This window comes from Molothrus ater, chromosome 2 (genome assembly GCF_012460135.2).
Source record: "Molothrus ater isolate BHLD 08-10-18 breed brown headed cowbird chromosome 2, BPBGC_Mater_1.1, whole genome shotgun sequence".
NCBI lineage: Eukaryota > Metazoa > Chordata > Aves > Passeriformes > Icteridae > Molothrus > Molothrus ater.
In genome coordinates, this window is record NC_050479.2 from 68513624 (window position 1) to 68530068 (window position 16445).

The window sequence follows — 16445 nt, forward strand, 5'->3', positions numbered from 1 at the left end:
AGCAAGTGGGTTTTGGAGGAAATCTCTTCCTTGGAAGCTTCAGCTGAAGCAGTACAATCTTTAGGGAGGATGCAATAACACCTTATGTTGGATACTGGTAATGAACCCTGCAAGGGGGCAAAGGGTTAATGGAAAACTGACTCTCCTTCACATGCAGATGATTCAAAACCTGCAGATTACAGTAACTGCCATTGATTTGTAGTGGGATGAGGGCAGCAGGAGGAACACGTCACATAACTCATGGCTGGTACTGGGGGCTTGATGCGCAGAACGGGAAAGCTTGGCACAGCGACAGGGTGGCTGGAGGCAAAACCAAGCAGGGCAGGGAGGCAACAGGAGAGAAGGCCTGAGCAGTGATGTGAGTGATGCAGACAGATTGGGCAACTTCCTACAGGGCCATGATCCATGGATAACAGGGCTGGCAGAAAGGTGCCATGTGCAGGGTGCCGGGCCACTGAGGAGCTCAGGGGTCTCTGCAGCTCCCAGTGCTGCTGGCACCACTCCTGCAGGGAAGAGAAATGGGATTCTGAGGGGGGAACTTGCTTTGCATAGCTGTGTGGGTGGCATGAACCTCAGGGTACAGGGAATCACAGAGGCTTTGTGCTGCTGCTGATTGGAATTTTAAAAAGCAGCAGCATTTTGTACAAATGTTACATTTGAATCTCTTTGACATTTTCCCCTCGCTGCTAATTATTCCCAGCAGCTTCTCACCGTGCAGCAAACGCCTAGCACTGTGACAGTTATTAAAAACCTGTAAACAGGCTCTGGTGGAAAGTGCCTGGAGTCACCTTGCCATGTTAAAGAGAAACTGTCAGATAAACAGAACCAAATTGATTCTGTACCCCACTTAGGCAGCTTCAGAGACTTCTCAGAGGTAGAGGCTCAGGTAGGATCTTACCATTAAGTACATGATGAGAAGGTGTAGATTAGATTGAGCTGAATCTTCCAAGTGGAGCCCGACGACAGGACAAGAGGCAGTGGGAACAAACTGAAATACAGGGAATTTCAATTGAACATAAGGAAATCCTTCTATGCTGTGAGGATGGTCAAACACTGCCACAGGTTGCCTAGAGAAGTGGCGGGGTCTGCATCCTTGGTGTTACTCAAAAGCCATCCTTGGTGTTACTGTCCTGAGCTGTCAGCTGGACGTGTTCCTGCTTGAGCAGGGGGGCTGGACCAGGTGACCTCCAGAGGAGTCAGGGCTGTTTTGCAGTTCTGAGTTTCTGTGTTGCAAATGTGCTGTTCCTGTTGAGAAACAGCTCTGCGAGGCACTGCCTGAGGGACATGAAGTACGAGGGATCTGCTCACCCAGAAGGAGCTGGTGCAGACCTGATGCCAGTCCTCTCAGGGACCGACTGTGATTAATGCTGATGAGAGTCAATTAAATACTCACCTGGAGCAGGCATTTCAGCCTAGCCAGAGATGGGCTCCATCTTCCTTTTCTCAAGCCAGGAACAATGGTATGGCTCAGTTCACAGGTCCAGGGTTACACAGATTTTGCAGATGTACAGAGCACAAGAGAAAATTGTAGACAAGAAAGAAACTTCCCTGCTTGGAGCTTCAGCTTTCAAGCACCAAGTGCCCAAGAGCAGGGTTTGGACAATGGTGGCAGGACAAATCTGAGCTTCTAAAGCAAGGATTGTTTACATGTTAATCATACCACTTAACTGAACAAGGGGCAAACCATGGTAGAGGTAAGCCAGCTCTTATGAAACAAAATTGTATCTTTTTTCTGACATTCAAACAGCACTTGACAAAGTTTTTCACATAACTATAGACGATTATCCGCATTTTATTTCACTGTTCACTGTTTCACTATTAAAATTGTTCACTGTTTATTAAGTGTAAAGTCATTCCAGAACGTGCATTTGTAGGATCAGATGTTTTAGTTAACATAAAATCCATCCACAGGAAAATTCTAGCCTGAAGAAACAGCAACAGAAAGTGGAACAACCAATTGATAACTTGGTTTGTCAGGACAAGAGAAATACTGAGAACTTTTCAGCAGAGCTTCATGACTGAGCAGAATGAGGCCATGAGCCACAGCATAGGCTGCATCAAAGCACTGCACCTGGAGCACCTTGCTCTGTGTAAAGGGCTCCCTCAAGGAGCTTGCAAACTGAATCTTAGCAACATAAGAAATCTTAAGAAGTCTCTGGAAAAAAAGGCTGGTGAATTAGCCAACATCACCCATCAGCACTTATGACTGACTGTCCTTAGAGCTACCAATGCCTCCAGAGCTACAAACAAGCTTAACCTGCTCCAGGCTATTACTGCATATTTGCCTTTACTGAGGGTTACCCCACATCATTTCTGCTGCCTTGCTAGCCAGGGAATGGCTACTTTGAAGGAGGATCAGTGAGAGCTCTCCTTAAGACAACTGAGGAACTCACAAGTCTTCAGTCCTACAGTTTCCCTCCTTCCTGAGGAATATGTGCTTTATTTCTTGCCATTCTCCCAAGCTTTTGGGGAGCAGGTGTCACACAGTGTCACACAGCACCCCTGTGAAGATGGGGTGCAGTGCCTGTAGAACCAGGGCAACACGTGAGCTCCTGCTATGAGGACCTTGATGGGGTACATTATAAACTGTCTTATTAGACCTTCATCTGGAGGATGTCCCAGCTAGGAATACATAAATGAGAACTGGGCACAAATCAGTTGATGATGCACAATAATCTTCCCAGTAGATAATTTTCTTTAATGGCTTCTTATTAATTAACAATCTACTTACCCTGGGGTTTTTTTTGTAAGTTGACTCTGTAAAATATTAACAGCCTAGTGCTTTCAACTTTTTTGGAGTTGTTCTGTTTAACAGTCAGGTTCTTAAGCCTTTAGACTTACAAAAGCATTGCTTTAAAATTTTATTTCTCACAGGAATAGCTTAGCATTGTTATTTTGGCTTATAAAAGCAGCATGCCTATAGATTTTCCAAAAAGAATGTTTCATTAAACTCCATTGATGTAATTTCCTATCACTCCTCTCCATTGCCTGTTTTCCAAACCAGTTCTTCCTTTCTTTGACAGTGAGTCCTTTAGGCCTCTGTATGCATTTGCATAATGCCTACTTACCTTTTCATCTTTAAGTAAATTATTTCTACTGTGTCTTTTCCTCTTGTGTTCAGAACTAACCAGTGCACACACACTCCACCAAAGCTGTTTCATTCTTGCCATGCAAATGCAGGTCCTAGCAGAAGAAATTTCATTAACTGATTTCAGTGGAGGTACTTCTGCCTCCTGGCTGACACGGGCACAAATAAACAAGTCAAGGGAATCTGCAAAAGCAGGTAGATAAAACACATTGTTCACCTTTCTCTACTTCCTCTAGTTCCACAGGTCTCCTCCTGTAAACAACAGGCTGAGATCTGAAAAGCATGAGGACTTTTCTTCTCAGGACAGAATTTAAATCAAGTTGTTACACAATGGCTACCACTATGAGACTGTGTATTAAAAAAGCTATTATTTATACACGCACATTGTGCGTCACAAACTGAAACAGATAAATTAGTTGCCTACAAATCAATATTAAATCTATTTCTTTGCTGAATGAAACAATTAATTAAATAAACAACTCTCAGTGTGACGGGGAGGTGAATTTGTTCTGTACTGACACAGTAGATGTGTGTACAGGGGTGGTACAGAGGGTGAAGCCACCATGCTGATGTGAGCTGGGACCTCAGAGCCAGAGCTACACCAGGCAGCACTAATGGAGCAGAGTCAAGTGCTCTTAGATTCCTCAGCCAATATATGATGAGGTGACACCTTCAAGGAGCATTTTTGCTCAGAATTCTAAATTTTTCCTTTTAGTTTCATATGAACAACAAGAAGAAGCAATTGCATTGACACAAACTCAAATATATTTATTATCATGGTGTCCAGTGCACAAAAGCATTCAGAGTTTCACAGTGTTGCAAAAAGCAAATCTCTTACTACTTCTCCATGGAGGTGCTCACAGTAAGTAATTATGGCAGTCTTACACAGTGTTGATCTCACCTTCCAGGATCTCACCTTCCAGGAATCTCATTGAGTGGTGTCTCAGGCCTCCAGCTGAGACATTCTAGTTCCAGCCCTGATAATAAAATCCATGAGAAATTAAAGAATTGAAAATAAGGTAATTTGGACTCCTCTGTCCAGCCAGCAGCCATCAGAGCTGGTGTCAGGGCAAAGTGTTCCTGCACAAACACAAAGTTACCCAGCTTGGAAGCTGCCTCAAGACTCTTGCCCATTTTCCAAATCACAGAGGAAGACACAAAAGTCAGATCCTTTCGGGTCTCTCCATCCCTGGGCCATCTGCAGATGTAGGGAAATCAAAACAGATTCACAGCCCTCTTTCTTGCTCATGATCAAATGTGGGCCTCAAATACTTCATCATTCTTCATTTACATATCTGCTCTATTGAAGGCACAAGGGGGTTTTTTGGCTCCTGGCAGATGAACCAACCAAATTATCAAAATATTTTGTGAAAGAAAGATCTTAATACATGGAAAAATTTCATGCTATAAACATTAAAAACAAATAGTCAATAATGATTCCAGATTTTCTTTTTCATGCCACAACCTTGCAATGTCCCAGAAAAGGAAATGTCAACCAGTCAATCAACTTTGCAGACCTGTTTAAATCTGCCTGTTACCAAGTGACTTTGAATGCCTCTTCTATTAATTTTCTTTAACATTACACCATTTATAATCCATTTAATTTTCATTAGAAACATTAGTACTGTTCAGGCTCATTAACACACAGTTTTGTCCTTAGGTTTCAACTAGTAACAGTCATCCTGAGTCTTCTAAAACTCAAGTTCACATAGAAGGCTTCATTTCTTGTTTATATAAACTCTTTGTGATCTTTTGCTTGAAAAAATCTTTTTTAGGTGGTGGACTAAAAGGTCCTTTGTTTTATGCTGCTGCAGTGTCTCAAAGTCAGAGTTTTGGGGGAAAAATACTTGAGCAAATTATGGCTTTGTTGCCTTCAAAACTGTGGAGACTAAAATAAGAAGTATGATGCTTACAAATACCTCCAGAAACCTTGCAGTAAAACCAGAGCTAACAGCAAGGGAAAAGATGGACTTCGGGACAGCTACTACTACATTTGTCAAACCAGAAATAGAAGTCAAGTCAGCAATCAATCAACGAGTCAATGACTTCCCACATCTAAACAAGCAGTCTAGAGGTACAACACAGCCTGGACTCAAATCTAATCATCTTTTGTTGATCTAGTCTGCCTCCAGAGGGCCCAAGGAGAGATTAAATATCACCAGTTGGAAGTTGGACCTGACTGGACTGAGTTGCAAGACCTTTGGAGAACTTGATAGTGAAATATGTTTTGTGACAGCATCAAGGCTCCCAATCACAAGGTGTTCATTGAAACAGCATTTTCCATTTGCACAAAACCAGAGGCTGAAAACTGACCTAATATGAAAGTCAGGACAGAACATGAAAAAACTCCAAAGATTATGCTGCCTTTTAATAAAACTGATAGTAATTACAATTAATGTGATGAATTTATTTCACTGATGCTTAAAGAATCCTGTACTTGGTTTGCAAAGAGCCAGAAGGCACAAAAGGTTAAAGAATACTTTTATTCAGCTTTCAGCTTTCACAGTTCTAAACAGTAAGCATAATTAACAATTCACCAACAGTATCAGAACATAGTCCTGGTATCAGTAAAATGTCTACTGTATAAGGCACTGGTAGTGGGAAGGAAAAAAGACGTAACATGGATTGCTCTTTCTTAATTGGAATTTGAATCTATTATGAATATGTGCTTGCTATTCAACACTTAGAAACCCACAAGCTACATTCACAAACAAATGTTTAGACAAGTTCGGTGATTACCGAGACAGGAATCAGCGGCTCCCCTACTTCAACTCTAGAGCAAGTACTGCTTTTCTTTGGAGTGGAATAAATTTTTAACCTACTAAAAGGAACCAAAACATGAATTACTTCAACAGTATGGCTTTAAGACCCTGTATTTGGTTACAATATAGCAAGCCAAGTTAAATAACAGCATACAAGTGCCATATACCGTCATTTTAAAAGAAGCAGTTTTACAGTATAAAAATTAGATTAGAACATACTAAAGCCAGGTTTTTTTACAAACATTTTTACAAAAATGAATTACTAAAAAAATTCAAGAATGTTTTAAATATGAATCACACTTTACATGTTGTATACATAAAATTACTTATCTTGATGATATAAATTAGGGATACTACAAAATTTTTAAAGCTGGCATTCATATGCTACTGAAATGCACACATCAGAAATACTGATGTATGCATTTCAGAAATACTGAAATGTTAGTTCTGCTAAAATCCTTAAGAGTCACTTTTATGTTTGCCAAATTGAAGCATGGTGACTTGGGTTTCTAAAAGAGCCACAGTGACCTCCCGTGGCCACCTCACAGATCCCTATCCTTAACCTTCTTTTCCATTTTGTACATGACATTCCACACAAATGCCAATGCCAATAAACTTATAAGGTACAACAGTGGTTTCATGCCTGGTCCAGCTACTCCAGCAAAGGACAGTATTTCTATCAGAAATGAGCATAAGGAGCACAACCTTCACACAATCTAGCTCCTGGTCACAGAAAAAAAGTGAAGTGTCCTCCATGATTTATGAAGAAACTGTTCCAGAACCTTTTAGAGAACTGTTTTCTGTAAGACAGTGAGAGATGATGTTGAATAGATGTTCAACTCTTATTCAATATCAGGCTCCCAAATACATAAATTCAGCTTTTGAGAAAGCAAAGGAACAGAATGTAAATTGATGCTGCCTGAACCAAGTCCAAAGCAGAACACAGGTAAAGTTGTACAAGATTCTTAAATGTGAGTCAAGTTCATTGGTATACAAAGCCCAAAATCATTCTAAAAAGTAAGCAAGTGGAGGAAAAGAATGCAAAAGTCATTTAAGTGCCTTCTTCCATTGTTCTGAAGGGATGCAACCAGCAGGAACAAAACAGTGTCTTCCTATGTCATGAAAAGATGAACAACATGAAAACAAAACAAAAGTCACAGTAGTGACTGTCTCTCAGCTGTAGAACAGTAATTAACACTTACATTCTTCTACTGCTTATAAATCCTCTCTGTTATATCCAACTTTTTTCCATTGCTTGACTCTTCTGTGTTTGGTGCCAACCATGTGAAATACACCTTCACTGGATCAATATTCCAATGCTTGTGAAATGATACTGGAATTTGGTGGGAAAGGTAGTCTTTTGGGTAGTCCATTGGCCTTGCCTAAGATGGAAGAATAAAGCAAAAGCACCAGTATTAATGATCAGTAATAATTTTAAAAAGATATCACTGCTCAATGGCCCCTGTGACACAACAATGTGGCGCTGACAAAATACACAAGATGGTAACAAAGGGTTTTTTACATCATTCTATTAAATCAATTGACACACCATTAGATTAAATCCTCAACTCACATGGCAGTCATCATGCTAGGAATGAAGTACACTGACACTAAATATGCCCTGTTTCTCAGGATGAAATGGCCACCATCTCAGAAGTCAAGTGATAAACAGTGTAGCTGGTATGAAATCTTTTTAAATATGCAGTTTTGGCTCAATAATGACAAAATTATTTTAAACTATATTCTCTTCCTCCTCTAATGAGAGTTGTCAGCACTGCCACTGTGATTGTAGGATTCTAATAAGACCATAAGCAGCCAAAATATACAGAGTTTATGACAGGTAAAGGTTCCAAACATGGGATACATTGTGGTGCCAGAAAACTGTGTTGTTATTCTTTATCAGGCTATATCAAACCAGACAGAATTACAACACAGCTACAAGATGCAGCTGCTGTCATGATGCTCCACATATATTTCATTTTCTCTGGCAGTTCAATGACACTGATTACATCATTAAATGAAAAATTCCCACCTGCAGTGGTCCCTGGTAAAATAACTACATTTTGCCATTAGAGTTTTTGTAAGAAAAATGCATGGAAGGCAAAAATTTGTGTTTTACATCTAGGGGAAAAAAACCCCAAACAAGAAGAAAATGGAATTATTTGGATAACAAATAATTGATTTGATGCCTAAGCTGGTAAGCGAATCCATACTGCACGCTTCACCTACTTATGGTGGTATTTATGAATTCTTCATGCAGTTCTGTATACATTACAGTCATAAAATTAAGCAACAGAATTTACATGAAATCTGAGTATGTGTTGTTAGCATTTTGGGTCTTTTAATTCTGATATTTAAAACACAAAGTGCTTATTTTTAAAAATTCCACTGGAGAAAGCAAGAGGGAATCTGTATCCCTCACGGCTTTTAAGAAACACTTTGAAGAACATTTAGGCTTCAAGAACCTGAAGAATTTATTTTGGATAGAGACTGTTTTTACACATCTGAGACCAAGGATTTTTGCTGTTTGAAAATGAATCAGCTTTTTATTAAGCTATAGACAAAATTCTGGTGTTTCAATAATTCTACAATAATGATACCTACTCTAATAACTGTAATTTTTTTGGGGCTAACTTTTGTATTTGGTGTTCTAGAAAAGTCAAATATATAGCTTTAGCCCAGATTTCTTATTTAAGACCAAAATTCTGGATGCTACTCAACATGGGAAGGTTCCTGTTCTCTTTAAGATTCTGATCATGTCAAAAACCTCTGGAACAGGTTACAGAATATATATCTACCTCAGGAAGCAGGCAGCAGGAAACCAGTAAGACTGAGCAAACACATCATAGACACTCCAAGAATGAAGATATCTTTGCTTCTGTTTCATAATCTTTGTCTCAGTACAATTTTAGATTCACATACTTCAAGGAACATCACACATCATAATATTTCAGTCAAGTCCTTAGAAAGTTCTTTTCTGGTTGATGGAAAATCCAAAATTGGTTTTCTCATTTTAATTTTTTTTTTTTTTTTGCACAATAGTGAATTTAGTAGATTAAGAACATTCAATTTTTATTCAGTGGTTTTCCCTCACAGGTTAGTTTTTGTTCAAGGGACGTTAAATTAGAATTTGCTACAAGCAACAGTAAAGATGAATTAGAAGTCAAGTGCATTTTTCTGTGTGGAAAATCAAACTGCTAGGATTTCACTTTCAAAGTGATTCAGTATCAAATGCACACTATTAAGGATTACAAAGAGGTTCTTTTTTTCAATAAGAATAATTCTTACAATTTTGGACAATGAGTTCTGTTCTGACTCTCCTTTAATTAGGCTGGTTTGTTGTTTTGGGTTTTTTTAACAGCTGTGCAAGCAAATTTATTCAGTAACTGTTGAATTTATAATATGCATGACTTGTTTTCTTTCTATATTGAACAGAGTAAGCAATGATAAACAAAGCAGGAGAGTAAACGGATATAATTTTTTTATATGGACAAGGAATTAAAATATTGAATAGTATGTTCTTATCTTCCCATTTCTCTAAATAGTAAATGTAATCAGAAATGGAATCTTAACATAGGAAGAGCTGATCATTTAAATAAGGAACTCCCCCTCTCCATTGACAGCTGCTTTGACCTACAGAGTAATTTACTAATTCTCAAGTAGCTTATTATCCTTCTCAGCTCATATTCAGATATGCAGGTCTTCCCAGTTTTTCAACTAGATCGACACCTCAAAAACATCAAATGCTACACTGATTTACATACTGACTTTTGAAAAGTTGTGCACTGTTTGGGAAAAAAAAAATCTTTGATGCTTCTTGTTCATACCATGGAAGGATTTGGTTTACTTGGCTTACAAGGAAGAAAATCTCTATAGGCCTCAATGCACCATGCTTTCCACTGTGACACTACAGTTAGCTTGTTAAATATTGTGGGATATAGAAACAAGATTCAAATCTACTCCAGCCCTTTTCTCCCAAACTCACATGAAAATTATGTTTTGTAAGCTCTCTTTCCCATGTGCTAGCATAGAGTAATTTATTGTACTTATACCATTCTTCAGAATCCACCATAAAAGTAATAATTTAATATTTTACACCTTCACTAATGAGGTATTTCAGAATAGTAAATACTGAATCAATAGAAAAATCAGTAAGTAGAGCAGGTGGATTTATTGAAAAATTTTACACTCAGTTCTCCATTACCTGCATAAAAACATATTGTGTTGTAGGTTTCCTCCCTCAGAGGACATATGACAAATATTCAAAGCATGTGCCTCCTAATTCTATTTCTTTTTCAAAATCCTCACCTCTGACTGCATTTCTAATTAAATGTAGTTATAGGTTAGCTAAAATATCACATAAACTAGCAAAGCATTGTAGTAATCCATGGTAACAGAATGTTCTTATTTGATCAGTCTTGTTCTGCTGAAAATCAAGGTAAAGCAGCAGCAGCATCTTGGTTAGTGTTATTACATATTGATGGAATTTGAATATTTATGACTGTTTATGTGTACACTTAAAAAATGAAATACATTTTTAATACTCAGAAATAGCTCTCAGACCTGATGAAAGAGAGGACTGTGTGTTATAGGGATTCCTAAGCCACTGAAACACATCCCAAGGACCATATCATCGGGTGCATCCATGCTGTACACCGGCACTTGCTAGCAAGTAGCTTCTGAACAGCTGTTCTGCTGAAAACCATCCTGAATTAAAAAAAAAGCATATGAAATGTATAAAAACCTCTAAAGACACCAAATATCTGTAATTAGTAAATATTGCTAAATTATTAAAAACTGTACGACTGAATGTTGCCCTCTGATACAACACATTTGAAATTCAAAATTTAAGGGGTTAGAACTGACAAATAGTGCAAGAAGTATTTTCTGAAAGATAATTAATTTTTATACTGGAAACTAATTACACCAATTATACCCATTGTTGTTATTCCAACAATAATTTAGCTACAAACCATTTTTACTACAATTTAGAATTCCTCCTAAAATTGGCCTGGACTCAAAAAGGGTGTTCTCCTCTATCTTACTCAAATGTAAGGGAGAAGAATTGGGGACTTGAGACCAGCATGTGTCACTACACAGAAGGTGTGAGGTAAATTGTACACATTTGGGGAAAACATCACTGTTTCTGTTGAAACTGATTTGGGTTGTAATTTAAAATATTTGCAAAACTAAAACCAGGAAACTAATGCAGATGTCAGTAGGAACTAAAATAAATTACCCTCCTCCACCAGTGATATAACTGTATCCTCCTGTTCCCAAGCCGTAGCCATACCGCTCTCCAAGGAATACTGGTTCATTTGGGTCATAGCAGCTGAGCAATTTTCGGAGCCTGAATATACTATAATATGAAAAGCCATTAAAAAAAAATCTTGAAAACATTCTTTTCGGAACAGACATTGCTACCCTCAACAGCATTCTGTTAAATAGCACAAAGATGACAGGAGAAATTCTGAAACTCTACCCAAAAAAACCTGCCCCAGAGATACAAACTGCTAAAGAGAAATTTATGATGGATAATTTACTATGAGATATGACTGTGCAATTTGGTCAAACGATGAACAAATTAGCTTGAAGTATTTTTTTAAGTAGGCAGTTTATCAGCAAAAGTGCATCTCATCTCAAAGAAAACATGAAATGACACTTTCCGAGCAATATGATCTTTGCAAATTATCTATGAACATTTACAAATTGAAAACTGAAAAGGCAGATGTAGTTTTATGAAAGTTGCATTACCCACAGTTACATCCTCTCACTGTTTCTTCTTCTGCCACATGATTTAATGTAAAGTCTTGAACCACTGTTCACGACCACATGATCCCGCACACTGCTCACTATGCCTTTTTTTGCTTATGTTGCAGTGTCAGATTTTACGAGAATGGGATCTAATTTTACAGCAAATGCAAGTTCCAAAACACCATTCTGGGCAGCTTGGATAAGTGACCTGAGCTTATGGAACCTTTCTTCTGATACATTTGTCTGAGGAATACATCTTAGAAAGGTTGTTAGCAAATGACTAAACCCTACCAGCTAAACGTACCTACACAGAGGACTCACAAAATGTGGCGTATTCAGACCACATGATCACACAATAACATTGATATGCACAGTTTTAACCAGGTCACAACATTGTTTTTAATATCTGTCAAAAGAATACTGATGGGAAGTGACAATGTTTTTTCTTCAAGTAATATAAAGCCACATGACTAATAAAATAGCTGTATCTCTTAAATAAAGGATAGGTGAATATTGCTAAATCTCTTATTGACAAAACAGTGGCAGCTCCTGAAGTAATGCAATATATACCTTATCAGTGTGTCATCATCCACTACAACTAACCAAGGGGTTCTGGGAGAAGTATGATTCAAAAACCTTTCCAAAATGGCAAAAGTTTTCCCACAGTGACCTAAAAAGATAAATTAACAGAATATATACTTAAATAGAACAGGAATTAAATTAAAAACCACCTTTATTCCAGCTATCTGTCAAGCTGTTGAACAATACTGGACTAACTGCTACTCTTAATTTAAAGAGCTGTAAAAATGAGGAGACTATGATAGAAGCAAATGTTCTGCAAAATACTCCAAGACACTGTCACAGCATTTCAAGATTCATCAGGCAGATCCATTGCTTTTACAGAAATATTGAAATCTATTTGAATCTACTGTACTCCTCACTGGCAACTCAGGTCCTGATCACTGCCTCCAAGGAAAGGTCTGAACATTTATCACAAGATCATAAGGAAGTTCAGAAGGAAAGACACCCTTTGCGAGGAGTGCAGAAGTGAAAAACCCTTGTTCAGAATAAGCAGGACCTGAGAAACAAGAAGTTTCAGACTTCTATTGAGTTTTTTTTACCTCTTGGACAAACCTCATTTCAGTCTTTACTCATCACAGTTGATTGTCTAAAGTAATTACTGCTATCAATATTTAGTAAACAACCACTCAAAATAACAACATTATATTTGAAGACACTTTTAGTTAAAATATTCTGTGAGAAAATGCAGTAATTCTATGCTAAAGACATGAAGGAAGTCCTTGCTCTGGTGATTTTGTGAGACTGTGAATTTAACACAGACTGATATCTGAACATATCCAAGATTAAACCTAAGATTTTTATATTATACTCTATTTAAAAATGTGGAAGCTTCCTGGCACCACTAGAACTACTGGGCATAGCTCCCAGCTCTGATCCATGTGTGCCCAGCAGGCTTGCTCCCCCTGAAAACTCTCACTGCTTGCTCATGTCCCACTCCACCTGTGCACACAGAAATCCCTGCCTATGCTCTCTCTGCCTCTAACAGACAAAACAAAGGGGCAGAAATAACCCAGAGGTCAGAACAACTGACCTAGTGGGCCAAATAAGGCTAACAGGCCACTCTGCCTGGACACCTGTAACTTCTATAATAATAGAAATACTATTTCAGAAATACTAGAAATAGTATTTTTATTATTATAGAAAGAAAATATCAGCCTAAGAACAATATATCAAAGAAAATAAAAAATTAATTTACTCAAGGAAGTCATCATACCCATAGCCTTTTTTATATTCAAACACAAAGTAAATTGATTTAAATGCTTGTTATTTGCTATAGAAAGGTGTTTCAATCCTAACATTCAGTTTTTATGCTTAAATCAAGACCTGCAAGGCACCTGGATATAATATATGAATACCATATGGCAAGCAGTTTATGCTTAGTAACCACTTGGCACTGCCTGAGGTCTTTTGAAATAAATTTATGTCTTCTTCACTGTTAATGATCCTACTGAAAATCATAAATAACTGTAGAGTTATTACTCTTACCCCAAGTAATAAAACCATTTTTTTTTCTCTTGGAATATATCAGTCTACCACGCTTCCATAATCTCAGTATTTGGGTTTCTGCTTAAAAGAACATGTTATCTACACAGGGGGACTCTGAATGTACTCTCCATCCATTTCCTGTGTGAAGAGCATTCTTTAGTTTAGGCTGCACATATGTGCTAGAGAAAACCAGAATTTCTACATGACATGCTTGACATGAAAAACACATATCATCCATAAAACTTCAATTGATTCAGTCATTTGTGCAAAACTGACAAAAGCTCACCTCTGTCAGTGTTAGGTATGCCTAAATCTATAGTAGGAATGGAGATGTCTGCATAATCACTGTAGTATTCAATAAGGGCAGCTTCTCTTTCCCAGGTCTGCTTTACAACTGGTACTGCAAAACAATGATCGGCATTCAAACACAAGGAACTTGATTAAAATAGATACTTGATCCAAATATTCATGTTAACCACGTTTTGTTAGCCACATTTCTTTACATGGTTATAAAAATGCTGCTTCAAATACAGCATCATGATTCTAAATGTCCATTCTATTTTCATTCCTATAATATTTAGAGAAAAAAAAAGTTTTAAATTTTATGAAAGCCAATCAGAACAGTTTTATTTAAATTATTTTAAAATTATTAAATATGACTATGGTTTCATGATATTATTATTAATATTAATAATTGAAAACTGTCATATTTACATTTTTCCAACCAAAGCATAACCAAAGTATGGAATTCTGCTTTTACACTTGCTATTGTACGATTCATAGAATACATCAGCACAAACACTATCAGAAATTAGTCATTCTTCCAGTATTGAAAGGGCACATTTTAATCCAATTGTAAAGTCTGTAACATATTCTGAATCAGAAACAGACCAAATGTACCTTTTGAAATACTTTACTGGTATTATACACATCCTATCTGACAGCAAGATCATATTAATGCTTCAGAGTGTGTCTCTGGAGACACACTCACAAGACATTTTATAACCATTCCTGTTATAAACATATAAATATTTATGTTTCATTTATAAATAAGAAGTATTTGTTTAGTGTAGTTTATAAATATCACACAATCAATTTTAATCTCATGGAGATTCTATTCAAAGGAGGATTGCTTAATGCTTCTCTAAAAAAAACACCTTTTTCTTACCAGTTTGCCATTTCACATCAGGTTTTAAAATTGATCACACAAAATTCTAATAATGATGCCATGAGTGTTTACATTACATTGAGAAGTGAATAAATTATGGGTAACACAAAAACAATCCAACCATCTGCAGGGTGTTCAGAAGAAAACCATCAGATTGAAATAATGATGTCTCTTCATTCTTAAAAATGAGGAGGTCAGGCCTGAGATGAGCAAGGACTCTGCATTCTGCTGTTACTGCTTCTCTGCTCTCTACGCTCTCTGACACCATCCAGGAGGTCTCACCAGGAGCAGGTAGTGCTTCAAATGGAGGAAATATTTCCATAACTTCCCTTTGCTGCTGTACAACCCTGATGCTTGTGAACAACTCACTATAGCCCCTTGCTAGAATCATCCATCATCTAATTTGATGCTTGTAACCTACCTAGTTGCTCACTTCCCTCTACTCTGAACACACAGAATTTACTACTCTTGATTGATCAACACTCAGTTTGATAACAGTTACCTTTTAATGTTAAGACGGAGTAATAAGAACTCAATGCACTAATGGAAAGACTTTAATATTTTGAAAAGAAAAAAACCCACTTTTGTAGCATATTGCAATGGTCCATACTACTTTTAAAAGTTCTTAAAAAGCATTCTCATTTCTTCATAAAATCAAAAAATGAATTATGTACAAAAAATGTATGGGCAGGAAATTAATTTCTTATTTTGTTGAAATGTTTTACTTAAAAATGTTTCTAAGCAGAACAAAACCAGAAAGGTTTCTGAAAACAAGGCTTCAGAACAGAAGAATCACAAATACACAACAGCATCCAAACTTCCCCTGGCAGAAGAGCTGCACCTGTGAAGGTCGTTTTATCTTTCTCCAAACAAGGACCTGAAACTCAGCAGGGTGCTTTAACACACAGAAATATTTGCAATTACAGACTGAGCCTCTCAATTCCTTTGGTGGAGCCCCCCTTCTTTCTATAAATGAAGAAAAGTTTCCTGAAGCAAGGACTTGAGTCTCATCTCAGTTAAGAGCTCTAGGAAGGGGCTGCCAGCTGATGTGTCCTTGTCTTTCCTTGTTTGTCTTGATGGAAGTGTCACCATGCAGATTAATGTCAGTTTTAAACTGAATCCCACAATACTTTGTTATTTCTGGCAAATTGTATCTTCCAAAGAAAACTACTTGAAATTTTGGACTAGATGACCATGCAAATATTTATCAATATCATGTGATCACACCAAAGTTTGAATACCACTAGAGATATTTAAAGGTCAGCTCTAAGCTCTTAATGACATTTTATTTCTGCTCTTTCTAGAACTCTGATGCATATTTGCAGTCTTGAAAATTTCTTTTATAACTACAGATGGTATGTGCAAGAAGGAGAGTTGTATCTGAAGTAAATTCTGAGGTAAAATTTAGCTGCTTTTAAAAGCACATCGATTTCCAAGCCTTAGTGCTGCATTAATGTAGTTTTTGGCATACAATAAAGAATGACTTCCAGGTAAAAAAGGCTCTCTGAAGCTGGCATCCATTAATCTTTCAAAATCTGGAGTAAGATTATCCTCTATTGCATAACACTGGAAGCTGTGAGGAAAGTTCAAGAATTTTCCTCAGTCT

General features: G+C 37.3%; 1 protein-coding gene across 1 annotated transcript in view; it reads right to left on the bottom strand.

Moving 5' to 3' along the window:
• Positions 1–4533: 4533 nt before the first annotated feature.
• Positions 4534–16445, bottom strand: part of LOC118685225 (beta-1,3-glucosyltransferase) — an 18160-nt gene continuing 6248 nt past the window's right edge. The window contains 6 exon segments of the mRNA XM_054518590.1: positions 4534–7232; positions 10414–10502; positions 10505–10557; positions 11090–11209; positions 12175–12274; positions 13958–14106. Of these exon segments, the coding sequence (XP_054374565.1) occupies positions 7059–7232; positions 10414–10502; positions 10505–10557; positions 11090–11209; positions 12175–12274; positions 13958–14106 (685 nt within the window). The 3' untranslated portion in view covers positions 4534–7058.